The sequence below is a fragment of the Megalobrama amblycephala genome, linkage group LG12 (assembly GCF_018812025.1).
Source record: "Megalobrama amblycephala isolate DHTTF-2021 linkage group LG12, ASM1881202v1, whole genome shotgun sequence".
In the NCBI taxonomy this organism is placed as follows: Eukaryota; Metazoa; Chordata; class Actinopteri; order Cypriniformes; family Xenocyprididae; genus Megalobrama; species Megalobrama amblycephala.
Genome location: NC_063055.1, coordinates 22,330,501 through 22,357,572, shown reverse-complemented (window position 1 = coordinate 22,357,572; position 27,072 = coordinate 22,330,501). Strand labels below are relative to the sequence as shown.

Genomic DNA, 27,072 nt, shown 5'->3' with positions numbered 1-27,072 from the left:
AGCCTTTTTTCGGCCGATACGAAACGTTGAATCGGCGTTGGAGCTCGTCGTTCCGTTGGGCCATCTGATCATTCTGATTGGCTGTTCAGCTACTGCCACCTACTGGTTCGGAAAGGCATTTCATCTCACGCAGGCACAGAACTGACGTGCTACTTGGCCATCGGCTGTCTAGCATTTGTTTGGTGTGTCAGGACAACTTTGGACACAGACGCTGCCAACGTGAGCCAACCCTGCAGTCTGCTTTCATCTCCACTAGTTCGTCGCCGTCGGCTTGGTGTGTTCTGGCCTTTACAGTCGACTTGAAGCTAGCATTCTGCCGATCTACCTTTATCCCCACAACCGATGATTAGAACAAATCTCTGACACAATTTTTTTTTTTTCTCTCCGCTAATTTGTTTCACTCGGATTTATGTTACAATACTGAAGAAAAGATCTGTTGCTATTTCTTTCATCACAACTTTAATGTAACAATTTTTATTTGGAATAACACTCGCCAATTAGTCGCTCACAGTAAGACCAAAAAATGTCCATTTTTATTCCATGTTTGCTTTAATAGAGCATGCTGGTGCAAATGGTGCAATATTACACTATAAGGGAGATATCACCAACAAATGCTCAGTTCCTTCCAGAATGGTTTCACGCTCTCTGGGTAATTAGAGAACAATGTCCAGCACTTCTATCTCTAATTAAACAACTGATAAGTATCTAATTACCAAAGAAGCAATTGAAAACTTCACAATATGAGCTGAAGAAAAAGCGAAAGATATATAATATCTGTTTGCTCTAATCCAGCACTGTGCCCAATTCTTTCCGATGATAAGATTGAAACACCTTTCAGTGGCAAGGCTAAGCTAGAGAGAGAGAGAGAGAGTGTGGAAGGATGAGTTGCGGATCTTCCTCATAAAAATGACAGCAGCAAAAGCCTCCACTATAAAAAGAAAAGCCAGTGCTCTCCTGGGACAAATTTATCTAGAGTGCTCAACAGTGTTAGATTTTCCAGGTAGACAGGGGACTCTGTGTGTTTGTGTTTGTGTGTGTGTGTGTGTGTCTAAGTGGTGATGGGAAACCTTAAGGACTCCTGAAATAGACCGGTGTGAGAGGCCACAAGCTAAACGCTAAACCAGATCACTCAGTATTTGAGTGTTGATTTTTTTTTTCTTTGTCTTTAGCTTAGCTTCATCTCTCCTGCTTTTGCATCTATTTATAAATCCAAAAATATCTATTTATTCAAACTAGAAGTGAACAAATGCACCCACAGGTATGAGCAAGTGAGGAGGTGAGCATGTTGGGAGAAAAAAGCAGTGTGAACATGACAGCAGCAGTTGAGATTTACATTAGGTTTCGCTCAAGTTGATCTGTCAGAAGTCAGTGGGTCCTCTGTACTCATGGCGCTGTCGCTCAGCTGGGGTTTGTGTGTCGCAGTTTGGACTTGCTGAGACTTGCACATCCCTATGGTGTTGAGAACTCAGGACTACATGTCAGGTCCAGGAGAAAAAAAAAAGATTTTGAAGCACTGCTGTTGTTGGAATTCTCAAATGAATCATAAGTAATGAATATCCTGATGATTTATTGAAATCTGTTAAAATCGTAAAAACAATGAATGAGGTCTCATAAGTGTTGGCATGGATTTGTTAACAAGTATAGGGCAAAAAGAAATTTGATACTAATAAAAGTTTAATATCAGCAAATAATAACAAATAAAATGATTGTTGATCATACACTACATCAAAAGTTTGGGGTCGGTATGTTTTATTAATGCTTTTAAAGGAAGTCTCTTATGCTCCAGAAGGCTGCATTTATTTGATATAAAATACAGTTAAAAAAAAGTAATATTGTAAAATATTATTAGAATTTAAAATAACTGTTTTCTATTTTAATATATTTAAAAATGTAATTTATTAATCTGATGACAAAGTTGAATTTTCAGCATAATTACTCCAGTCTTCAGTGTCACATGATCCTTCAGAAATCATTTTAATATGCAGATTTAGTGCTAAAGAAACATTTCTTTTTATTATCAATGTTGAAAACTGGTGCTGCTTAATATTTTTGTGGACACAATGCATTTATTCAGAACAGCATTTATTCGAAATTAAGATCTTTTGTAGCATTATAATGTCTTTACTGTCATTTTTGATCAATTTAATGCATCCTTGCTCAATAAAAGTATTAATTTCATAAAAACAAATCTTATTGAACCAAACCTTTGAACAGAAACATGTTTATCTACATTGCTTTAATGACAAAGTTTAGTTTCCTATTCACATAAAAGCATATTAAAAATAGCTAAATTAAAATATTAAATTAATGGTAGTATTGGAGATTAATTGATTAGAGACACAAACATTACTTTTTATTTATTTTGTGTGGTTGTTAAAGGCAAACTTTAATGTTTGTGCATCAGTTGTCTGCATGGAACAGTAGGTGCAGAACTGCAATGTGGGAGACGTCAGAGACTGCTTATTTTAAATTAAATGCTGCTAATGAACAGTGTGTCACTTATTTATAATAAACAATCAAAATTATGTTGGGAAAAACACATTGAACAGGAATTATTTATGCTAAATTGCACTAATTAACAGTAAACGCCCTGATTGAGTCAACTTCAAAAACACTGTGACAAACAGCACTCTTTAAGTACATTCTTTTTACCCTTAAAAAATAGATACAATTATTTTTTAACCAATCCAACATACTGGAGATGAGCAATTTGTGATTATATATATATATATATATATATATATATATATATATATATATTATATATATATATATATATATATATATATATATATATATATATATATATATATATATAAAATACAAATTTCAATTTCGCAGTGCAGTCAAAAAAAATCTTCATCAGATTCGCAGCTTTGCTTCAAAAAAAATTCACTGAGACTTTTTTTGTGCGCATATGCAGTGTAATGTCTCCGTGATCAATGAAAAAGCAAGCTTCACAAATGTCTGACAGTGACTCCTTTTTTTATAATTTAAACTCTTTTTGAAGATCCTCTTTAAATGTACACACACGCTTCTATTTGACATCTTGACTTGATCTCCTCCGCGGAGTCCTCGCTCTCTATCACTGACACTGACGTCAGATCCCGCCTTCACTATGGATAGAGAATTGTGATTGGATGGTAATTTTGTTCTTCAAAATATACTATCATGTGATTGGCGACCTTTGATAATGCTATTGTTAGGTGACAGAAGACACGCTCTAATGCTCAATCATAAAGAATTTTTTAGAATGAAATATGGGACAAAAAACATGATTTTTAAATAGATTTTTTTAAATAAGTCATTATTTTATTTCTTTTTAACATTATTCTTTGAAAGTGTCATGGCATTATGCAGTCCTGGTGTGATCTACTGCAAATATGAATGTTTGTGTTTTAAACTTCAGGCGATGGTTTAATATTCAATACTTAATGGGCCACGTTAAGACTCGGGATCATATGTAATCAAGCAAATAGCTAAATTAAAAGACTTCATTTGTAATGATTGATCAATGCTGCCTTTCACTAACATAGTTAGCAATATCTAAGAGGAATGTGGTTCACTGACAGATCATAGTACTAATTCACAGAAGTGCTTTAATAAGTAAGGATTAGCCAGCCTTTCCATTTTCAGCCAGTCCAATCCATAACGGCAGCACAAAACGCTCTACCTCATTAAACAAGATCTTATTAACTGGAGCTTGGCTTATTCAGCTTAAAACTTGTGCATTTAATCAATTAAGTTGCATGCGTTAAGTTAATCATCATAATTCCACACATTTTGTGGGATCAAATGTCAAGGTTTCATTATGGTGCATTTTTAACATGATTGGCAGTTCCTTTTTACTTGCAGAGTTTAAATGAACTGTTTTAAAAGAAGCATGTTTTCAATTAAATTACTTTAAACTGCCTTAAGCTGTTATTACTCAAGAGTGCTGATTATAAACACAGTAGTAGTTTAGTAGTTGAATCTGTTCAAGGAAAATCTTTTAAACCTCTTTATTTATTTTTATTTTATTTATTTATTTGCTTTTTTAAATATTAGGAGGCTTTGATACAGTTTGACTCCTGGATGATTCACTGATGACTTTCATTCTTTTGACATTTAGCATAAACGCCTTTTTCTGTCACTCAAACAGTGAAGTTTGTGTTGAGGCCTTAAAGGTCCACCCAAAATGAAAATTCTGCCAACATTTAGTCACCCCATATTGTTTCAAACCTGTATGACTGACTTGCTTCTGTGTAACACAAATGAAGATATTTTGAAGAATGTTGGTAATCAAACAGTTTCTGTTTCCTTTGACATAAAATACAATGGAAGTCAATGGGAACTGAAACTGTTTGGCTATCAACATTCAACATTCCTCAAAATATCTTGAAATGCCAATACTTGATTTTTTGGGTGGACTATCCCTTTAAATAAAGTAGCTTTTTTTTTTTTTGAGATTTCAAAAAAATACATTTAAATATTCAACATTTACACAAAGATTGCTTTGATACCAAATTTGCCCATCATCAAAGCTTCAAAAACCTCTCCAACTCAACAGGCTGAACAAGTCCCATATTTTGATCAAAAAACAAAATCCCTTGGGTCTGTTTACAACGTTCACTCAATACAGTATGGAGTGAAATAAAACAGCTTAGTTTGCACATGGCCTCCTTTTCCAACCCTAGCTCATTAGAAGAACGAGCCAGTGGCAACATGTCAGCAAAAGTATATTCTATTGCTACCTAACCGATAATGTTAACAAAAGCGTGAAATAAAAATGCATTTTTAGTTAGCTTCTCACATTTTAGTAAATGCTAGTTTAGTTAGCTTGTAGCAGTCTTTTAAACTCTTTTATCAAGTGTAGTGATTCGTGTTTCTGGACTCCTATCCGAGCTTTCTGCTTCACAAATGCAACGCTGCGCCAGGTGAGATACCAAGCAAGTTTACTACATGTACATCAGAAAACCCATACTTATGAAGCTGTTTATGTGATGCAAACATCAAAATGTATTAGCTTACAAATCACACATTATGGTTAAAGGAAAAAAAATAAGTCTTTATTAAAACCCTCTACCGCATAGTGTTGCCATATGGCAACATACACTTTGTGTTCATTTCCTGGCCACTGTCTCTTTAAGAGAACATTCTCGGTTTTTTTTGTTGGTAAGAGAAGACCTTAGTTTAGCCAATGATGTGCTTTGGTTTAAGTCACATGACACGCGATTTTCTGACAGACTGCCATCTCTTGTATGTAGTTGCTGAAAGCAAATTAAAACGTCAGTAACAAACAAGGACCCGCCTATGTCACATTCACAAAAAAAAATTGTTAACATCATCTCAGGTAAGTTATGATGACATATTCACCACTCAAAATTTTTTTTTATGAAATTAGTTTTTGGTAAATCGATCAAATGTCTGTGTTGCCATATGGCAGCACTGCGCAATAATGGAATGGCATTATTATAATAGGTTAGCTAGCTAGCAAAGGCCAGCTGCAGTCTGTTAAGATGTAACAATAATAGCATTAATGCTAGTGATATAGGGCCCTATTTTAACAATCTAAACGCAAAGTGTAAAGCGCACAGCGCAGGTGCACTCAGGGCGTGTCCAAATCCACTTTTGCTATTTTAATGACGGAAAAACGGTCCGTGCGCCGGGGCGCATTTTTGAAATGGGTTGTCCCTATTCTCTTAATGAGTAATGGGCGTAATGTTCAATAAACCAATCAGAGTGTCATCTCCCATTCCCTTTAAGAGCGAGATGCGCTCGCGCCATGGCAGATTGCTATTTACATGGCGGAGTTTGTTGGCGGAATAACACAATAATATTCTTTTACACTGTAATCCTTTTGTTTTTAATATTTGTCATGTTTGTGTGATACGCATCCCTGTGTGTAATAAGCAAAGTCAACGCGCACTGTGGACGCGCCCAGAGTCGCAGTTTCTACCAACGGGCTCTAACAAAAAAATATTGCGCCATTGACTTTAGACTTTAGACCAGGTTTGAGTTGGTCTATGGCGCAGTCTATTTTCAGCTCCTTAAAATAGCAATGCGCCGGCAATGCGCCTGAACACACCTCTTTTTTAGACCAGCACGCCATGGTCGCACTAACTGGCGCAAATGCATTTACTAATTTAAGGACGTGGCGCTGAACGGGAAAACACGAACGGCGCCGGACGCAAACTAGCAAACACACTTGCGCTGCGCCTTGCGTCGCATTGCGCCGGGTGTATTATAGGGCCCATTATGTTGATTAGTCATATGTTAAGGACTGCCATGACATTTGTATTATGGATTAAATCAACATCGGAGACATGCCACCACAGCCAGTATATATATATACTGGCCCAGACCAACCACTGGCCTACCATGGTGTCTCAAAAAGGCAGGTGCAAGTGGCTGTAAGTGTATTGTTAGGGTAAAGTGCACCAAATGTGATGTGTACGTGTGTCTCACCTCTGAAAAAAAAATGCTTTTTGAAGTTTCATACAGAAAAAAGGTGAAGTTTCAAGGATTTTGGGGGGTTCATGTTCATAACCTTCCTCTCATAAGATTGCGTAATGTTGAATTTTCATGAACTGCAATGTTTTTGCTTTTAGGTCAATGTTTTATGATACATGATGAACAGTATTAGATTTGTTTTTAACTGTCTACATTTGCAATTTAAATAATATTCACGAAAAACATAATGAAATTCAAAAAAAAGAATATACAGCATTATTCAGCAAAAGAGAATGGAATAAATAAAAGCACAAGATGTTGGAAAATAAGTATAAGGTGTTCTTTATATTTACTGCTAAAGCTTATAATAGCACCAATTGATTCAATACAAACAACTTTTTTGAGGAAAAATATTAACTATATACACTTACACTTATTCTAAGTTATTTCCACTATTGTACGTTGTTGCCATATGGCAACATATCATAAAGTACCTTAAAATAATATTTTTTTCCATTTTTTTTTTTTTTTTTTTACAGCACTTCAAGTTAAGCCATTCTAAGAAAAGAAAAAGAGTCAAATATTTTTTTTTTTTTTTATAAATTTATCATAATGCATGTGGTAGAGGGTTAATCAGTAATTTGCAATGTAATCATAATTATTGTCTAAAGGAATTAAAGTTGTTGGTGTTTCACTGCCTCTAGTGATCATTTCAGCTGGAGACTGCAGTGAATTGCATGTATAGGTACGTTTTTGCAAAAATATCGGTAGAGGCACATTTTTCCAATGAGCCTGGGTTGTCCATTTCATCTTACGTTTTGCTTTTTCAGCACTATTGTTTACATCTTCCCTTTTTTTCCATTGTGGCCCTGGTTGACACTTTTTTTTTTTTTTGCCAGAGGTGGCAAATTACACTGCTTCATGGTCAACTTCAACATACTTCATTTTACCTTCCCCAACTTCAGTTACGCTAAATAAAATGAGTCAAGTGAGATAAATGTTCATGTCTGACATCAGCTTTACTGCATATCCGGGAGCCACAAACTGAACAAGGGCAAAAAGGTTGAGTTTGAGGGACTTTCAGTTCTTTGGGAATTAACTTATGCTTCATTCTAAAATGTTCTGCAGTAGGTTGTGACATGTAATTAGATTTTTAGTCTTTGCAGCAACTCAATCAAAACAGTCAAGCACTAAGGCATTGCTGCAGTGAAAAAAAATGAAGAAACCAATCAGAGCTCTTAAAGCAGCATCAGTGCTGATGAGCATCTTTTTATCCAAACCCTGTGAGTAAGTGCTGATGAATGGAATGTTTATCAAATTAAAATTTCAAAACTATGTATTTATACTGAAGAACGCTGGTTTCCTCATATGTTTTTCCATAAACACCCCATAGCCTGTGTGATAGAGTCCTAAATGTTTTTTGTCTGACAGTATTCAGATGGGAGTCTCTAAAAGTGCTGAATTGTTAATGAAGCTCTAAGTGGAGAGGAAATAATCATATTTGCTCAGTTGTAATTAAAGCCATTGGTAAAGACATATTGATCACCACCACCTTTGGCTGCCAGCCTGTGATTACGCTAGGGATTGAGCCATAAAATGTTTCTTCAAGATGGCAAGCCACATGGTTACTTGAATGAACAAAAAGGAACTTGATGGTTGTAGAAATTCCATATATTTGCAGAACTAGAGAGCTTTGTTCGTAATCTTATTTAGGGATAGGTCACAATAGTCAGTTAAACTATCTACAACCTATGTACTTTTTCTTTTCTTTTTTTTTTTTTTTAGTGCTGGTAGCTTTATTAGGGTGTTAACAGTGTGCTGTGCTTTAGCTGTTAGGCAGTTTAAATGATTAAAACCTCTCAGAAAAGTTGGATCTTTCAGTTAATCTCCTTTACCTGTTGTAGAAATGTGTTTGAAACCAGCCTGAGCTGCTTTGCTGCTCTTAGCTGGTTTAATATGGTCTTTTAGAATGGTCAAGCTGCTCTTAATGGGATGGCTCACCCAAAAATGAAAATTCTGTGGGCGGTGGGGTTTCGATATTGTGAAGAATGTTAGTAAGTAACCAAACAGTTTTGGTTATCATTGACTTTCATTGTAGTTTATGAAAAAAAAAAAAATACCGAGACATTTCTCAAAATGGTGATAGAATTTTATTTTGTTTTTTTGGTGTACTGTGGACCTTTTAAGCTGGTATTGCTGGTGTTTAGCTGGTTTAGCTGGGCAGGGAACTGGTTTCCCTGCATGACCAATTGAAAACCAACTAACAGACCAACCTGACTGACCTGGGAAAACAGCTAAGGGACATTCACACCAGGATTCTGGATTAAAGAAATACAGGATACAGGACATGAAAGTTCAACATTCTTATTTCTAAATCCAATATAATCTAATATAACCAAAGACATTGGTTAATAAATTGAGATTATATAGGTAAAGTATTTTTTTGTATTACAGGTTTGCGTAAATATTTGAGATTGCATTTCACTGTTTTTGATTTTTATAAAATGCATGTTCACATTTAGCATTATGTTTACACAGGGCACACAACACCTCTGCACTTTATTTCTCTTACAGTAACATGGGGACAGGAGAGCTGTCAGTCAATGAATGTGAAAAGTAACTTGTGTTACTTATTTGAAAAAGTAACTTAGATATTTTGTTGTAAGAATGATAAAAACATTGACAGCCAATTAGAATCCAACCGACTTTAAAGAGCTCAAGCATTTAAAGCAGCAGACGACAAAACTGCAGTGCTTATAATTAACAGAATGTTATCGTTCATTAGTGTGGATGCTTATGGTTATTTTTATGGTTATCATCTTGTTGTGTACAGGCCTTATAACCAGCAAACCATCTCGAAAATATAACATTTCCCACATATCTAATCTCACTGTACCATTTTATATTGTTTGTCAGAGACTGTTAAACCAAATATTTGTACTGTCATATGATTTTGTTATGATATGGAAAGCTAATTCAAACGAATGGAAGATTAAGTCAGTCATTATAAACCTTCTCCCTTCTCTCTTCTTCTCTCTGTCGCCCACAGCTTGTGAGTTGATGAACAGAGGTATCCTCGCTCTCGTCAGCTCTATCGGCTGTATGTCTGCGGGGTCGCTGCAGTCTTTAGCTGATGCAATGCACATCCCTCACCTCTTCATCCAGAGGGCGCCTGCGGGCACTCCTCGCTCTAGCTGCCCGCCCACCAGTCGCGCCCAGCCAGACGACTACACTCTCTTCGTACGACCTCCCGTCTACCTAAATGACGTCATCTTCCAAGTGGTGATGGAGTACACCTGGCAGAAGTTCATTATCTTCTATGACACCGACTATGGTGAGTAGTTTCTCTTTACTGATGGCAGAAGTAAACGGCCGTAAGGAGCTCCCTCAGAGTGTGTCCAATCAGTGACCCCACATTAACACCCCCTTATTACCACCACAGAGAGGAAATTATACAGCATTATTACCTCCTTCGCTCATGTGATTAAGGCATTTTGCCTGTATGCATTTAAGAGGAAAGGGCATGAAATGAGAGAAAAGCATTCATGGATTAACCACAGAGTCGACTGGGCTGTTGCCCACAGGCCTTTCAGTCCAAGAGGCCTCAAGCTGTTATTCTTTCGGGGGGTTTTTTGAGCATATACCTTCTCTTGAGCCTTTACCCATTGCATTTCATTGCGTTTTGGTCTTGCAATGCATTTTACTGACCGAACAAACGGGGTAAAGTTAACATGTTTCGTGATATGGTAGGTTTTGACAGGAGCAGAGTAGACAAGGTTGAGAATTTGCCTGTGGTTAGTCAGGCAGTTGCCCAGCCACCAGATAAGAGTAATTTTCATTGATCGAGGGGCACTGAATATTTTCCACAATCATAAAGCTAATTACCCACGCCAGCCAGGGAAAGATTGATGGGAGGTAAAACAAAGCATGCTTTAAGATGGATGTTTTAGTCATAACTACAGTACATTCTACCAATAAGAAAGAATAATAATATATTAAGAATTGTATTTGTTGCATTTAAATGGTCATACAATGAGAAAGTTGTTTCTGACCATTTGGTGTATATGTTGGTGTTAGAAAATTTATAGAAAATAGAAAAACACTAAATGTGTGAAAAGAGTTTAATGGACAATAAAAGAAAAACATAAGATGATAATAATATAAATTGACCCTTCACAAAGACCCACCCCCCTTAGTTACTCCCTTAGTTGCTATGTCCGACAAGCCATGGCAATCTCATGCCAAAATTCATGATCTCATGCAGTTAAAAATACATTGTGAAGCAAAAGCACACTGACAACGCGCCGACAGACAAGACAGAGGTGGTTACTTTTGGTATGAAACAGAGTCTTAGCCTTCAAATTTGGTCTTTTTTTAAGAAATTTAAACAATAAATACAGTTTTGTGCCTCTTTAATGTGTCGAACAGATCAATGTTGCGCCTCAGTTCAAGCAACACGTAAACCAATCATCTCGTCCTAGATTTTTGCATGAAATAAATGTGAATGAACATCAGAGGGTATGTTGTTTCAACAACAGAAAGACATCAGTACACACCATTTTTCAAGTTCAAGTCCTAATCTATTAACTTTCCTGTCTGGTTTGTTTGTCGGACAAAATGGCGAATTTGGTGTTATGATTGGTCAGATCACCTGTCAGTCAAACTCCCGGCAAACAGTGAATTGACTAACGCTCTACAACTCTGAATCATACACAAATAGTGCTTTGAATGGGCGACCCACTGATTTTATTCTAATTATGAATGATGTTAGCATGTTGCTAGGGCTGTCACGGGAAAACAAATTTCACTACACGATTATCGTGGTCAAAATAATTCATTTTACTCAGTGGCCATCTTTTAAACGCCTCTCGGGCATGCAAGTGCAGCTCTTATCACTTTGAATGGGGAAACATCAAATTCGATTAAATTTATATTTGAAATCACCAATGAAATCTGACAACAACTGTCTCATAATTTTTGTTTCTAAATGCTCGAATCATGACAAAAAAACTGCAATTTTCAGACTGGATCAAGCTAATGCACAGTCTTAAGCATGCGTCTCTATAGGAAGTGCACATCTGACTGTTTCTATAGCATCTTGAGCTTCTAACGGCAGCTGCAGTGACGCAATGACTTTACCAATAACTGATTGGCTCTTATTTAAAAAAGCAGGACTTGCCATATTGCGCGTTGCACTTTCTCCCATTTATAATAATAGGAGTGCACTGTCTTTCTATAATTAAAGTATTTGTTTGTTCATAACAATATTATTGTGTTACCTATGGAATTTTTTTAAAAATGCTGTCATTTAAATTTTTCTATTGCTTTGTTTATTTAGAATGAATTGCACTCAAAATATGAGTGTAGGTAGACAGAGAGAGAGAGTTTATAACCATAACTGTACAAAAGCGTACAAAAAAAACTGTGATCAGCACTTCCTGTAGTCTGGGATGTCTACCACTGTCTTTTTTATGGAATACAAAAAGTCCCCACACTGGCGAGCTCACTTTTTTCAGGTGCGGGTAGAGTGTCTTACTTTCATCTGTTTTTCTTCATCACAAAAGTTTAGGCTATTATTTGCATGCATGCCAATTTAGACTATCAAATAATTTTATTCGCACGCTGATATTGTCTTTACTGTGTGCACACCTGAAGCGTAGGCACAGAAAGCAGGCGGTCACACAGCGAGAGCACTGAACTAAGCTGTCTTTCATGTCTTATTGCAGTTAAACTGTCAAATACATTCAAGGTTTGCATAAACATGGTCGGTTAAGTCTTAAGTGAATGCAGACAGTTGGGTCAAAATCGGATGTGTGAGTATATTGGATCCATGCATGAGGATTTAAAGTGACAGTAGCCTAATATACCTGCTAATTTTTTTTCACTGTGATTGTCATAATGCATCCTGAGGTTGACTTCTATGTGAATAATACAAGCACTGCTAAAACAATGTATCTTAGCAGGCAGCGTAATTAAAATGTTTGTGTTCTGGAACATATGATGCCTTAAAATGTCTGCGTAGGCTGTTCAGTGCTCACTATGTTTGGAACAGAGCATTTGTGTTTGTGAGTGGGTTAAAGAGAGAGAGGGAGCGAGATATAAGTTGAAGAAATAGAGTGTAGTTGTGTGTGAAAAGAACTTCATGGTTGATGGTCCCTCTGGAGGGCATGCTCTGCTGCAGCAAGTTAAGGTGCGGATGAATAAGTACCTGTCCCTGAAGACAAACGGAAATTATTTCAGCCATGTCCAGAGGACCATGTGCCCTGGGCAGCAATATAGTAATGACGCCTTAGAGATCCTCTCCTTTCCTCCCCACCTTAAGTGTGCAGAGAGCTTGACCAGTGACTCTGAAGATTAGCTGGTTAGCTGGCCTCTGAGTAAGAGATCTTTCAGAGAGAACAAAGTGTTCCTAAATTGCTTTGGCTTTTTAAGATGACTTGGACAATAGAATGTTCATTGATAAATTGATTGTGCCTCCTTGGTGTCCCCTATTTTTCAGGACTAGTGGTGCTGGCAGAAGCCTCAAACAATAGAAAACAATCAATTTGCGTTTGTAGTCTGAGGTTCCCCTCTATGTTTAAATCTATGTCTAAAATTACAATAGTACTGTTGCTGGAGCATCTATATTGCAAACAGACACCGTAGATTGACACTAAACCCTTTAGAACTTTCAAAATATGTATAATTTGTAAACATTTTTAATATTTTTAGACAATAGTCTATATAGTAAATGTAAAAAAAAGGTAAATAAAGTGACGTCAAGGCTGTTGGCTCAGTGCGCCTCAAGAGGTTAAAGGTGCTATAGAGGATGTTTTGTTTTATACATTTTTGCAACATTACTTGAAACTGTCTTTACTAACTGATAAAAGACTATTTATTAGGTGCACTGAAAGGAATAATATTAATATACATCATCTGTGCACGAGGTTGGGCCTTAAAAACATCAGGGCCTTAACGACCCTCTGGCTTGTCAATCACTGCCTTTATGTTCCTTGTGAGAGACGTGCATGGCTGCGCACTCCAGTAGCTTTCCACACTCCACGGGCGCCGCATGCAATGTTTTTGTGAGGAGACAGGAGTAACAACTGCAGATTATGAGTTACCTGCGGTGAGTCCGACATAATGAATCCACGACACAGCGAATGCCAGTGGTAAACACTCGTGTTCCAATACTCGTGCACGAGTTTTGGGAGGCGTTCCCTCGAAATGAACTGTGAAGGAGGGGGGTTTTTCTTACGCATGTGCTCATTTCAAAAACTCAGTAACAGTCTTTGGTTTCTCAGTCGATGAATAGATCCTCTGTAGCACCTTTAAGTATCTGCCATAACTGAAGTTGTTCTAGGCAACGTCATAAAACTGTTTTGAAATAAATTGAAGTTTTTTGAGCTAAGAGGATTTTGACTACAACTTCACAAATAATGATTTCATTGACAATTAATTTGAGAGGAATTTTTTATTGCTAAATATATAATATACTACCATTCAAATGTTTGGGGTCACCATTTTTCTATTTCAAATAATTGCTGTTCTTTTTAACTGTCTCTGATAGAATCTTTAAAAAAAGACACTATTGTGTTTTCCACACAAAATTAAACAGAACAATTATTTTCACTGATAATAATGAGAAAGGTGTATTAAATATCAAATCAGCATATTAAACTTTATTTTGAAGGATTATGTGACACTGAAGACTGGAGTAATGGCTGCTGAAAATTAAGCTTTGCCATCACAGGAATACATAACATTTTAATAAAGTATTATAATAGAAGAAAGCAGTCATTTTAAATTGTTATAATATTTCACAATGTTGTTTTACTGTGGTTTTGATCACATAAATGCAGATTTGGTGAGCATATTTGTTTCTTCAAGAACAAGCAAAAACTACCCCAAAATGTATATATATATATATAGAGAGAGAGAGAGAGAGAGAGAGAGAGAGAGATAGATAGATAGATAGATAGATAGATAGATAGATAGATAGATAGATAGATAGAATATAAATAAAATGATACAATTTAAAAATATAATTTGAAATTGAAATTGAATCAAAATTATATTTAATTTCCTTATATAAAGCAGGTGCATGGCAGTCCTGGTTCTGATCCTGGATGCTGATTGGTCAATCCTTGTAACTTTCAAAGGATCTGATTTGATTGCCTTTTTCTGCTATCCATAGTTCTGTACAATCACACATCACATCCAAGTAGGTATTTTAAAATGCATACTTCTCTCTCTCAACTGAACTGTGATGTAGGTCCCCTGGTTTGCTTATCTGCAGGTGCACAGCTGAAGACAAGTAAATGTATGGAGAGAAAAAAGAAGCCATTGTTAATAGCTAAGATACAAGTAGTGATTAAGCTTGTAGAAAATGTAAATGATTCATATACATGTATAATATGACGTGTGCAGTTTCCTTGACCTGCACAATTTCTAAAAGCTAAAAGTTCTAATTCCTCTTTGAATGTAGATTATACAGATTGGTAATAAAGACATGTGTTCAACAAAATGTGTTGTCTCACTGCTTAAGGTGAAGTCAGTGACCTCTAATACGATTACCACCTTTCATAATTTCAGTTTGAATAGCCGTGGCATAGCACATATAATATTAGAATAACCTGTCCAGCACTTTGCCAGACCAGGATAAGGTTAATTTAATGTGCAGCAAGTCCAAATGAGATGATTTCATGGTTAACAGACAAGTGGATGAAAAAGATAAAGGAAATTGAGTCCCTCTTTTAAGAAGATAATTAATAACGATCTAGGCCAATGACCCTATTATCCTCTCGTGATAACCAGTCGCCCTCTGTATTGTAGGGTGGGTCAGGAGTGAGAATATATTTAATTGTACATTTTCTCTTTTCCTTATTCTACGTTGTTAGATGTCATCACATTTTCCTGAATATAGTTTTCAAAATATACAGCATAGAAATTCATGTCAGTGTAAGCTGGTCTTTTCATCAAGGACATCCTCTGTCTCTATCTCTCTATGTCTCTGTCTGCCTGTTTCTCTCTTAGCAAGATGAACTGTGACATGAAGATTTGTTTTTAGCCCCTATTGTCGTTCACTAGTGTCGTAAAGCCTAGTGGAAACATTAAACACAGTAGAGAGGATGCAGCTAGTGGGAGATTCACAGTGTGAGAGCTCACTCAATCAGCACTCAGCTGCGGGCCTCAGATCCGGTCCTTTGGATTCTGCTCACAGTTCCTACCAGGCCACATATGACTGTGTCACTCAGAGCATCTATCTAGCTCTGGAATTTGATTTAAAAAAAACTCCCATTGGCCAAAAATAGTGCCAGTTCCCTCTAATCAGTAATCAGTAGACTGAACCAGAAACTGGCATGTATTGACTCATGTCAAGCTTTTGAGTGACTTAAGTCTCAGGCAGGGGTGGACGTACGCTAATCAAGCCCAAGCACCATTGATTTCTCTTTTAGATAGACGGAGGTAGAAGTAAACTGAAAACTTAGTTTGGGATTTTTTTTTTTAAACCAGAAACTTTGGTTTAAAACTTTGGATTAAAAACGTATACAGAATAATGATTTGATCCAATAAGCCATGTGGGTGTTTTTTTTTTTTTTTATAATATCTGTCTGTCTGTCTATCTATCTATCTATCTATATCAAGTGTAGCGTTAGCTCTGGCAGGTTATGTTAGTCAAGCTCGCATCAGCTGACACTCAGCTGATTCACATTGACCTATAAGAACTCTACAGATTAAAAGTCTGTGCTAACAATTTTTAAAATTAACAATTTTTAACAAATAATTTTTCTTTCTTTCTTTCTTTCTTTCTTTCTTTCTTTCTTTCTTTCTTTCTTTCTTTCTTTCTTTTTTTTAAGAAATTAACACTTTTAAAAGGATGCATTAAATTGTTCAAAAGTGGCAGTAAAGACTAAAGCAAAGAATATATATTGTGGTTTCCACAAAATATTAAGCAGCACAACTTCCCTTTCGAAAGGGAACTCGCTCTGCGTTGATTATGCAATGGGGAACGCCACACGTGACCCGGTGTCTGAAAGCAAAACTATCCAACAACTCCAATCCCTATTGGCCAGCGACAGCCTATGACGTAATATGGCGCGACCTGGAAGTATAAAGGAGCACCTGGAGAAACAGCCAGCATCTCTTCGTCTTTCAGTCCTGTTCTGTCTATCGCGACTATTTTGACTCTGGTAAGGGATTCTATATATGCCTTACAAACATTCAAAAGAGTGTGTTTATCCGTGTCCCAGGGTTTGACACCTGATATACACATTTTTTGGGCGTTTTCTGTCTGGAGAGGAGCGCGCATAGACAGTGCTGGGCCCATGGTGATTATTTATGTCAGCCCGCTGTTTCTGTTTGATAGTAAGAGGATCTTTTAGGCTTAAAAGAACCTTAGATTCCATCCTTTCACTTAAAAAAGGAGCATTAGGAGTCTTTGGTCTTTGAGCCGCAGGAGGGTCTATATTTTATGTGTTTAAAATAAGATCTTATTTTCCTGTATAGTTTTCTGAGCATGTAGTCAGGAAAAAGTAAGGGATTTTTGGGCAAACTGACGTTGATAGGTTGGCTAGTGTATATTGTGCAGGCCACAAAATGGCTGCCTCTTAGCCACCTGTTGTTTAGAGTAGCTTCTCATCTGCTGTTTTCTAGAGTAGTTTGAGTTAGCACTCGTCACTTCAGTTAATGTGTATGTTTAGGTCAGCCTTAATCAGCTCCCTGACATTGTTTGCTTGTGAGCTTCACTTTCTTTCTCTTATCCATGAGATTTGGAGGTGAAGCCCAGGCTTCACTAGGCTTGTGGCCCTGTAAGAGGGCCCGTAGCTTAGCGGCCAGGCTAGAGCTAGGTTATGTTTGTTATTTACATATAACCCTATGTATACTATCCCTTGTCAGGTTGTATAGTTCCTAGTTCTGGCCTCCTCCCGAGGGAGTTGTTAGGCCGTATGCCCATTATCCCCTTGTTTTTTAGGTGCAAATGAAGTGAGTTTAACAGCTAGGTTGTAAACTGTTTTTAGACTTCCTGATGCTGTTATCTCAGGTGGTAGGCCCTTATCTTTGCTTAGATAAGTCATGCTGTGTGTGCTAGGCCCCACTTTCTAGAACTTTTATGCTATGGAAAATGTGTTTTTTCCTCTGAGCCACTTGTTTTCTTTAATCAAGTTTGAGTTGACGTTGCTAGTGCTTAGCATCCATCCTCTATGGCTCAGTACAGATTTGAGAATCTGTATGGAGAGAATTATTTTCCTCTTTGAAAATAGCATATACATCAAAGCGCTGCATTTGCTTTGAAGTTCTAGACTTTTGCCGTACATTGTATGTGAGCTTACTTATGCTGCCACAGGTTAGCTGTTCTCATAATAGCAGGCTTTTTCCTGTAGCTGCTTTTGGAGACATTTGTGACCTAATATTCCCCATTAGTAGGTTTATTGGTGTGACTGAGTGCATCACCTGTTGGATTGCATACTCAGGGTAGTATAGAACCACTTTTTGAGAAAAGCTGGTTTCTATTAGCTCCCTTTTTGTGATCTTGTTAACAGCTTTATTGCATATAACTTTGATTGTAGGCTCTTATGGTTAATTAGCCTCCTTCTAGTTAGCTGATCATAGTTTGCTCACATAGTTTACTGTATTTCATGAGCTGAAGCCACGTGTCATTAGAATGGTAGGCCCCAACAGGCCTCCTTTCTAGTTCACATGCTGGCACAGTTTGTGTTTTATTCTGCAAACAGACTGAACGGCACTTGTTGCTGAGATTGCAGGCCCTGTGGGTATGGTATGGTCTTGGACTGGCTGATGCCACGTGTTTACTACGATAGGCCCTAATAAGGCCTCCTTTTAGTTTACATGTTGGCTCAGTGTGTGTTATATGGACAAACGGGCTGAATGCCACTTGTTGCTGAGATTGTAGGCCCTATAGGCCTCCTTTTTAGCTGACATACTGGCAGGATGCTTGTGAATCCAATATCACCATCGGCCACGCCCCACCTCTGTTGAGTAGGCCTTAAGCAGGCCTCTCTTGGAGTATGTGGCGTAATATGCACTCCTTGTAGAAACTAATCTTTGAATGCATGATGGTTGGTATTGTTATGGTCGCCACCTGCTGATGCCACGTGTTTGTTATGGTTGCCACCTGCTGATGCCACGTGTTTACTAAGGTAGGCCCTATGGGCCTCCTGCGTAGCCTGTTGGAGTTCAGTTATGTACTCCTCTCGCTTTGAGAGTAAAAAGGTGCTTTTTCCAAGTACTGTTCTGAGTGGCTGACCTCTCAGGGTGAGTTCTGGTGGTAAAACCTTACTGAGGTTTGGTTATAACTACACCAGCCTCCTTGAGTCTGTCACAGTCTGTGTTTTTACTCTACAGTTGCTGAACGCCACTTGTCGCTGAGATTGTAGGCCCCACTAGGCCTCCTTTTTAGTTGATTTGTTGGCAGGATGCTTTGGAAAAAACCTGACCACCTTAAAAAGGCCACGCCCCACCTCGACGGATAGGCCCTAATCAGGCCTGTTCACGTTGGGTGGTTCACGTTCTATGTATTTCTTCTGAGGAAGTTTCAATAGTAAATACATGGCTTTTGGGTGGACTGGTTATGGCAGCCACTTGCTGATGCCATATGTTTACTAAGGTAGGCCTCTTCTCGGCCTCCGGTGTAGCATTTGGAGTTCAGCTGAGTACTCTTCTCGCTGTGAGAATTTATGGTGCTTTTTTGAGTACTTTGAGTGGCTAGCCCCTCAGGGTGTATGCTGTGGTGAAACCTTACTGAGGTTTAGTGTGAACTGCATCCGTCTCCCTGAGCCTGATCCTACGCTAGTTGAGCTAATAGCCACCTAGATGTCTAAGGTGGATCAATTCAATGCTCCTAGAGATGGCCATTGGACTTATGTCATATGTCTAAAGGCTGCTAGGCCCTATGGGCCGCCTTTTTCAACATAATGGTATATGTTGACGTGTATTTCTCTCTGAGAACCTTTATATACACTTCTGGTTGGCCAGGGGCCCAGATGATATTTAACCTCCTTTGTGTCGGTTATTTATCATTCTTCGGTGCCTAAGAACACTGCCACGAGCTGATGCCATGTGTTTGTTGAGGTGATAGGCCCGCACGGGCCTTCCTCGACTATGTGTTGGCGTATGTTGTACTCCTCTTGCTTGAAAGAGTAAAAAGTGTTTTTACTGAGTACACTGCTTGTTGGGTTGTGTTGGGTAGATTATCATGCGGGCGCTTTGCAGCCTCTTATGCTGCCATTGAAGTTGCCTGTCTGCTGCCAGCAAGACAGGTGTTCAGGGTGGCCCCTCCAGGCCACTTTCTGAATATACTTCTGTATCATATTCAGTTACTTTCATGCTGTAGGCCCTCTTGGCCTCCATGAGTACGTGCCCATTGCATGGTCTACCTGTTAGTGAGCTTAGTACTTCCCTTTCGGGTTATGTACGTAATAGTGCTTAGCTCCCTAAGCTGATCATGGTGGTAGGCCTTAATTAGGCCTCCTCCTAAGATTCAGCCATAGGCTCGTTTGGGCTCCCCTGAAGCATCAGGTGTTTAGCGCACAGTCTCCTCAGTGCATTAATTAAGTGCTGATTAGATCCTAGGATGAGTGGATCATACTCCCCTCAATATGAGGGTTCATAGCACTCAGCTGAGTTCTGCTCTCCAGGATACCCGTCTCTATGCGTCACTTTTACCTGCTCCCTTCTGTGAAGGATGCGTTTTTGAGATTCTGTGTTCAGACAGGGATTGGCCAAGACTAAGCTTGTCTTACAATAGACCAGGTCGGCCTCCCTGGTGGCATTGGGGGTGACTTCATTCCCGTCTAGTGACTGGAGTTCCCTTTGGTTCCCTTGCTTCATTCACTTAAAGAAACCACTTTGTCTGCGGAAAAGTTGGTCTCAGATGCCTCTAGCGGCCTTAGTAGGCCTTCTCTCTCTGGAAGGCCTTCTGTTTGGGCTGTTGGCCATAGGGAATGCTGTCACTGACAGCCTGGTGTGACCCGTGGGTGAGTTGCTAAGTGTTTCCTTCGAAACTGCTTGACATTTGTCAGCCATATTATTTGGCATGCACTCTCCTCAAGCATGGCGGCGTGAGTATATCGTTCCTCATTGCGTAATCAATGCAGAGCGAGTTCCCTTTCGAAAGGGAACGTCTCAGGTTACGTATGTAACCATAGTTCCCTGAGAACCAGGGAATGAGACGCGTTTCCTTGCCATGCTTCGGGCTGCCTGCCTGCAGAACAGTCCCTCAAGACGATAGATTCTGGTTGTTTCTCCAGGCGCTCCTTTATACTTCCGGGTCATGCCATATTACGTCATAGGCTGTCGCCGGCCAATAGGGATTGGAGTTGTTGGATAGTTTTGCTTTCAGACACCGGGTCACGTGTGGCGTTCCCCATTGCATAATCAACGCAGAGTCTCGTTCCCTGGTTCTCAGGGAACTATGGTTACATATGTAACCTGAGACATTTTTAACTTTAATAATAAAAAGAATCCTCAGCACATTTGAGCACCAAATCAGCATATTAGAATGATTTCTGAAGGATCATGTGACACTAAAGACTGGAGTAATGATGCTGAAAATTCAGCTTTGCCATCACAGGAATAAAATACATTCTAAAATATATTAAAATAATATGTTATTTTAAATTGTAAAAAAACACAATATTACTGTTTTACTGCATTTTTATCAAATAAATGTATTCTTGCTGAGCAAGAGACTTCTTTCAAAAACATAAAAATAATCTTACCAACCACCAACTTTTCAACCGTTGGGTATATAAGGAGTTTACACAAACATTTTATTTTTTACTGTTAAAAACTAGGCTTTTCAATAGAAAGCAGAACGAAACCCAGAACAACTTTCCAATTTGAAATCATCGGGTCAAGGTTTAACTAGTTTACCACATGGGTTCAGTTCCCAGGGAAACTTGAATGCATTGTAAGTTGGATAAAAGCATCTGCCAAATGAATAAAAAAAATAGTTATGCAATTTTCCGATACAGAGCTATTAATCAGATTGTTTTGTGTAAAGTTTGTATAAAGTGAAGTGATTCTCAGAGTTACTGCTGGGATTCTCTGACAGGGGAAGTGAGGACAGAGTATGTAATGATAATGGAGACACTAATGCTGATTATAATTATGTGTGCATTTTTTTTTTTTTTTTTTGGACATGAAAAGGGCCTCATTTGCTTGTTACTGCTGTGCTCTGTCTGTTTGTATCTGTTTGTAATCTCCTTCAATATAACCTCTCCTGTTAAGACAGAACCAATAAAGCCAAGCAGGATCCTCAGCTTTAAATGAGGACTTTGTAATGTCCCGACTTCATAGAGTCATAACTGAGAAATAACAAGCAGTGTACATTAACAGACCATTGCCTTCCGTAACTCCATCCTGCAATAATGTAGCCGTGTAACGTTTTCGTAAACAGCTCCTACCCAGATGCCACTTGAGCACAGGGACCGTATCGTGTCCCCCTATGTGTCCTCCACTATAAACACAAGCTGCTGTCTGCTGGAGCCCTGCCCTCCGCACTAGCAGGGGAACCCAATAAGAGATTTCCAGCAGAACTGCAGCCGTAGATTTGCTTTAAATTGGATCCAGTGCACAGATGGAGGCACCGGTGCTTTTGACCCTCCTCCGGAAAGCTGTGGATGTTGTCCTCATCTTCCCTTTTTAGCTTCATCGAGTGAAAGTGTTTCAGTGGAGGTGCAGGCGGCGATGACCCTGCTAATTAAGCCTAGAACCAAACGACTCTGATTAAGGTTTTCTCGTGTTTTGAAAGTTAAAAACAATGGATTTCTTTTAAATGGTACTTCAAAAGAGAACTTTACAGCAGTGTTGGGGGATAGTTAACATTAAGTAGTGACACTATTAACTGACTACATTTTTTAGCAGCATGACAGCAGTTCAGTTATTTTCTTAATAGTGTAGCTTTTTCTAGTAACAAGGTACTTTATCGAGTAGCACTGTACATTGCTGTTTTAATGTCCAATCTGAGGAAACAAACAGTATCTATACTATGTATTATGTTTTCGGTAATGTAAATTAGGTGTTATATTTATTATAAATTTAACTGTTCAAGTTTTATTCTGTCATTCTGGTTTAATTTTGATTTATATAGGCCAGTATAACACATTTGCCCCGCAAAATATTAAATAACTGTTTGTAGCTTGTAATGTTAACTACTTTTATTATAGCATTAGCTTGACAGTAGTGTAATTATTTAAAATTATAACTAGTTTGTAGCTTCCCCAACACTGTCTAGTTAGGTAAATATATCTATACTGCAATTAAGAAAATATCAAGTTCTGTAGCCTGACAATTAAATCAACAAATATGTAATTTTGTTTTTACAGACATACTTAGGGAAATAAGTAGGGCTACCCCTGACTAAAGATTTCTCTAGTTGACTAGTGGTTGTTCATTTAAAGGTCCATGATGTAATATTTAGGAGGATCTATTGACAGAGTTGCAATATAATATACTGCATTTTACAATTTTATGCACAAAATGAGCTAATTTCAAATTCGATGCCTGCTACAAGTCTCAAAATAGTTGGGACGGGGGCATGTTTACCATGGTGTAGCATCTCCTCTTCTTTTCAAAACAGTTTGAAGATGTCTGGGCATCAAAGTTATGAGTTTCTGGATTTTTGGTGGTGAAATTTGGTCCCATTCTTGGCCCCAACACTGATCACAAGCTGGAAGGTCTCCCTCCTCTTTAGCCTGGAGGACACGGCGTCCTTGATTTCCAACAAGAATGTCAAATTTGGACTCGTCTGACCATAGAACACTTTTCTACTTTGAAACAGTCCATTTTAAATGAGCTTTGGCCCATAGGACACGACGGCGCTTCTAGACCATGGTCACATATGGCTTCCTTTTTGCATGATAGAGCTTTAGTTGGCATCTGCAGATGGCACGGCGGATTGTGTTTACTGACAGTGGTTTCTGGAAGTATTCTACAATCTTTTTATGCACTCTTTCACAGCTCTGCCCATCTTTACTTCTGAGAAACTCTGCCTCTCTAAGACATCCTTTTTATAGCTAATCATGTTACAGACCTGATATCAATTAACTTAATTAGTTGCTAGATGTTCTCCCAGCTGAATCTTTTCAAAATTTCTTGCTTTTCATTTTATTCAAATGTAAAAAAAACATCCCAACATTTCTGGAATTTGGGTTGTACATAACTATGTTTTCAGTGGTGTATAAAGACCTTACATAAGGAACTGTAAGGAACTAAGGTTTTTAATTACCTTAGAATGAGCCATTTCTATCTATATGCACCATCGGTCCGCTTACATGGAAGTCACCATTTTGCGCCGCCGTGTTTCTACGGTAGCCCTAAACGGACAAACTGCTCTACAGAGCTGACTGGCTACTCTCTGCTGTCTCAGACGACAACATCTTTGTCCTAAGTCGGCCACCGTAGCTTCTCTTTGTGCTTCAACAGGGAGGGGCGAGCGGTGGACTGAGCCGTTGGTTGCAATTTGCAACCTCACCACTAGATGCCACAAAAATTTTATTAGTTGACTAATCGCACATTTATTTAATTACTTAAATATACTGTTAATTACTTAAATATTCTGTGCACTCAAGCGCACACATAAAGCTTGCTCCAAAGCACTGGCATAATGATTATGAATGTATCGTAAAAAATAGCAAGTTTATATAAGTTTATTATTATAAAATAACATTTTAATTGTTTATTAATAAACTAGTGTTTTCTGAGTCAGTGCCGGCTGCAAAGATGTAGTCATCTCCACAGTAACATGCCTATATATAGAAATGCACCTTTCATATGGATTACATAATCAGAGAGTATTTGTTTTATATTCAAATTGGTTCATTTAAAAGTATACATTTCAAGCTTTCTAGATATATTTCTCATGTCTGTGAGACAAGTAGCCAATACATTGAGTTTCGGTTCATGTGATGCACTGCTGTTGAGACTGAGATGGCAGAAAGTGTATCCTGTTTGTTTTCTTTATTTTTCAAAAGCACAAAGTTTTGTTGTTATTGTGAGTATACACAAATGACTCCTCCATAGATAGCAATTTAACCACCACTTTCAAGGTCCAGAAAGGTACAAAAGACATCAAAAGTCATAAATCAGTCCACGTGGATGCAGTGGTTCAACCTTAATTTTATGAAGGGAAGAGAATAATTTTTGTGCGCAAAAAAAAAAAAATGACAAAAGACTGTCCTCTCTTCTGTCATTCTCTTACGCTGTTTAATTTTTTTTTTTTTTTTTTGTGCACAAAAAGTATTCTCGTTGCTTTATAAAATTAAGGTTGAACCACTGCAGTCACATGGACTATTTTAACAATGTATTTTGTACCTTTCTGGACCTTGAAAGTGGTGGTTAAATTGCTGTCTATGGAGGAGTCATATACCTCTCGGATTTCATCAAAGATATCTTAATTTGTGTTTTGAAGATGAACGAAGGTCTTACGGGTGTGGAACGACATGAGGGTGAGTAATTAATGACAGAATTTTCATTTTTGGGTAAACTAACCCTTTAAGATAATTTTCCAGTCCTTTCATGATTTTTTTGAATGAATGAATGAATGAATGAATCAATCAATGAATCAATCAATCAATCAATCAATCAATCAATCAATCGTATAGTGCTTTACTATGTAGTGTAAAGTTACACCCAAAGCTCTTCACAATCAAATCAGGGGGTCTTTCCTCAACCACCACTTGGATGATGCAACAGCAGCCACAGTATGACGGCACCAGTGCACTCACCAGATGAGAGGAGAGAGAGTGATAGAGCCAATTGAGTGGATAGGGATTACTTGGAAGCCATGATTGCTAAGGGCCAATGGAGGGAATTTGGCCAGGAGTTACACCCCTACTCTTTTACGAGAAGTGCCATGGTATTTTTAATGACTAAAGAGAGTCAGGACCATGGTTTAGCGTCTAATCCGAAGGATTGTTCTTGTTACTATATAGTGTCCCCATCACTATACTGGCGCATTAGGACCCACACAGACCACAGGGTGAGCACCCCCTACTGGCCTCACTAACACCTCTTCCAACAGCAATCTAGTTTTCCCAGGAGTCTCCCATCCAGGTACTGACCAGGGCAGCGCTTCCCAAAAGCATTGTAAGCTTAAGTTGATCGTAGCTCCATTGCCACCAATGGAGCTACGATCAACTTAGGCTAACAATGCTTTTGGGAAACGCTACCAAAGTCCCTTTAAGACAAGTCATTTCACTCAGCAGCCATCTTTGAAACGCCTCTCGGGCATGCAAGTGCAGCTCCTATGTCTTTGAATGGGGAAACATCAAATTCTTCAAAGCTGTTTGCCAAGCTTTCGATTAAAATAGTATTTTTCAGGCTGGATCGAGCTAATGCGCATGCGCAGTTCTAAATGCACGTCTCTTGTGTCTCATTCCGGAGGCGCGCGTCTGACTGTTTCTATAGGAACCGAAGCTTCTAACGGCCGCTGCAGTGACGCGATGTTGATCTACCAGTCGGCGATTGGCTCTTAATTAGAAGGCGGTACTTATTCTGTCATATTGTGCGTTGCACTTTCTCCCATTCAAAACAATAGGAGTGACGCGTCTTGGGTTAATCTATAGGCTCAAACCTGCTTAGCTTCATTGGGCAACCAATATTGGGCTACAGGGTGATATGGCTGTGGTATGCAGATGCAGTTACGCATCTAAAACATAAGCATGATATTGAGTCTTCTTTTAATGCCTTGTGACTGAAGGGATACCTACAGAAAAGGCTTTTTCATATGAAGCTTTTCCTGAAAGTTTCTTTTTTTTTTTTTTGCTCAAATCTCTGTCACACAGAGAGTATCACCTTCAAACCCCCCCACCTTAATTTCTCCCGGTTCCCTCGCCCTAGACCCATCTTTCATGGACGCTTTGATCCTGCGTTCTCAACGCCTCCCCGCTCCGGTGGAAACGGTTTGATGTAGGGAAAGGCCGCCTGCGCAGAAGGATGAGTGTGCAGCAACTCTTCCTCTGTGAAATACATCTTTTATTTAGCACAGCCCTGAGACAGCACTTCTGCCTCGCCACACCGCAGTGATAAATGTTCTACACAGTTTTCTGCTGCCACCCACTCCTGAGCTCTGTTAGCACACATGCTAATGCATTCCTGTGCTACAAGGCCGTCACGGTAATGTAGAAGGTGAAAACAAAATGGTTGATATTGCCAGGCGTTAGGGAGTTTATTTTCAGTCTGTACATGTACTATCACTGATATTTTCAATAACAATAACAATTATGGAACTTAATTTGAATGTAATTTGTTATTTGAATTTAATTTGAAAATGAATGTATAACAAGTGTCAAACATCTAATTTTAATGAATGTCATTTAGCTTGATCATTGTTTAGTGTGTCATGACCTCTGGCAAGCACCACTCTCTGTTGAATGAGCGTTGCGATTGAGCGCTCTGTAGCTTCTTGTGTCCTTTCAGCTTTTCTGCTCACATTCAGTTGAGCTGAAGGAGAAATGTTGAATTTTACACAACTATTTCCTAACAAAATTTGTTCACTTTAAAGGTTGTAATGCATTCACTTGTGTGCTAAATAATAAACAATTATAAATCTCTTTTTATTGATGTGTTTTATTGACAACTATGTTGCATGTTTATGGTTCCGCAAATTAGTAAATTAGTAGTTCCTTTATTTATAAA

The 27,072-nt window shown here is 38.3% G+C and overlaps 1 protein-coding gene across 11 annotated transcripts in view; it reads left to right on the top strand.

Annotated features, from left to right (window-relative positions):
• grid2 (glutamate receptor, ionotropic, delta 2) overlaps positions 1 to 27,072 on the top strand; it is a 519,954-nt gene that overhangs the window by 281,543 nt on the left and 211,339 nt on the right. For 10 of the 11 annotated variants that reach the window (XR_007187436.1, XR_007187438.1, XR_007187437.1 and 7 more), the window contains exon 3: positions 9,482 to 9,766. Coding sequence is in view for 8 of the 11 variants with exons in the window: in XM_048209694.1 (XP_048065651.1) it covers positions 9,482 to 9,766 (285 nt within the window). In the remaining 3 variants the exon portion in view is untranslated. Of the gene's footprint in view, positions 1 to 5,277; positions 5,333 to 9,481; positions 9,767 to 27,072 lie in introns of those variants that run through there. The other variant, XM_048209691.1, reaches the window with a different exon arrangement.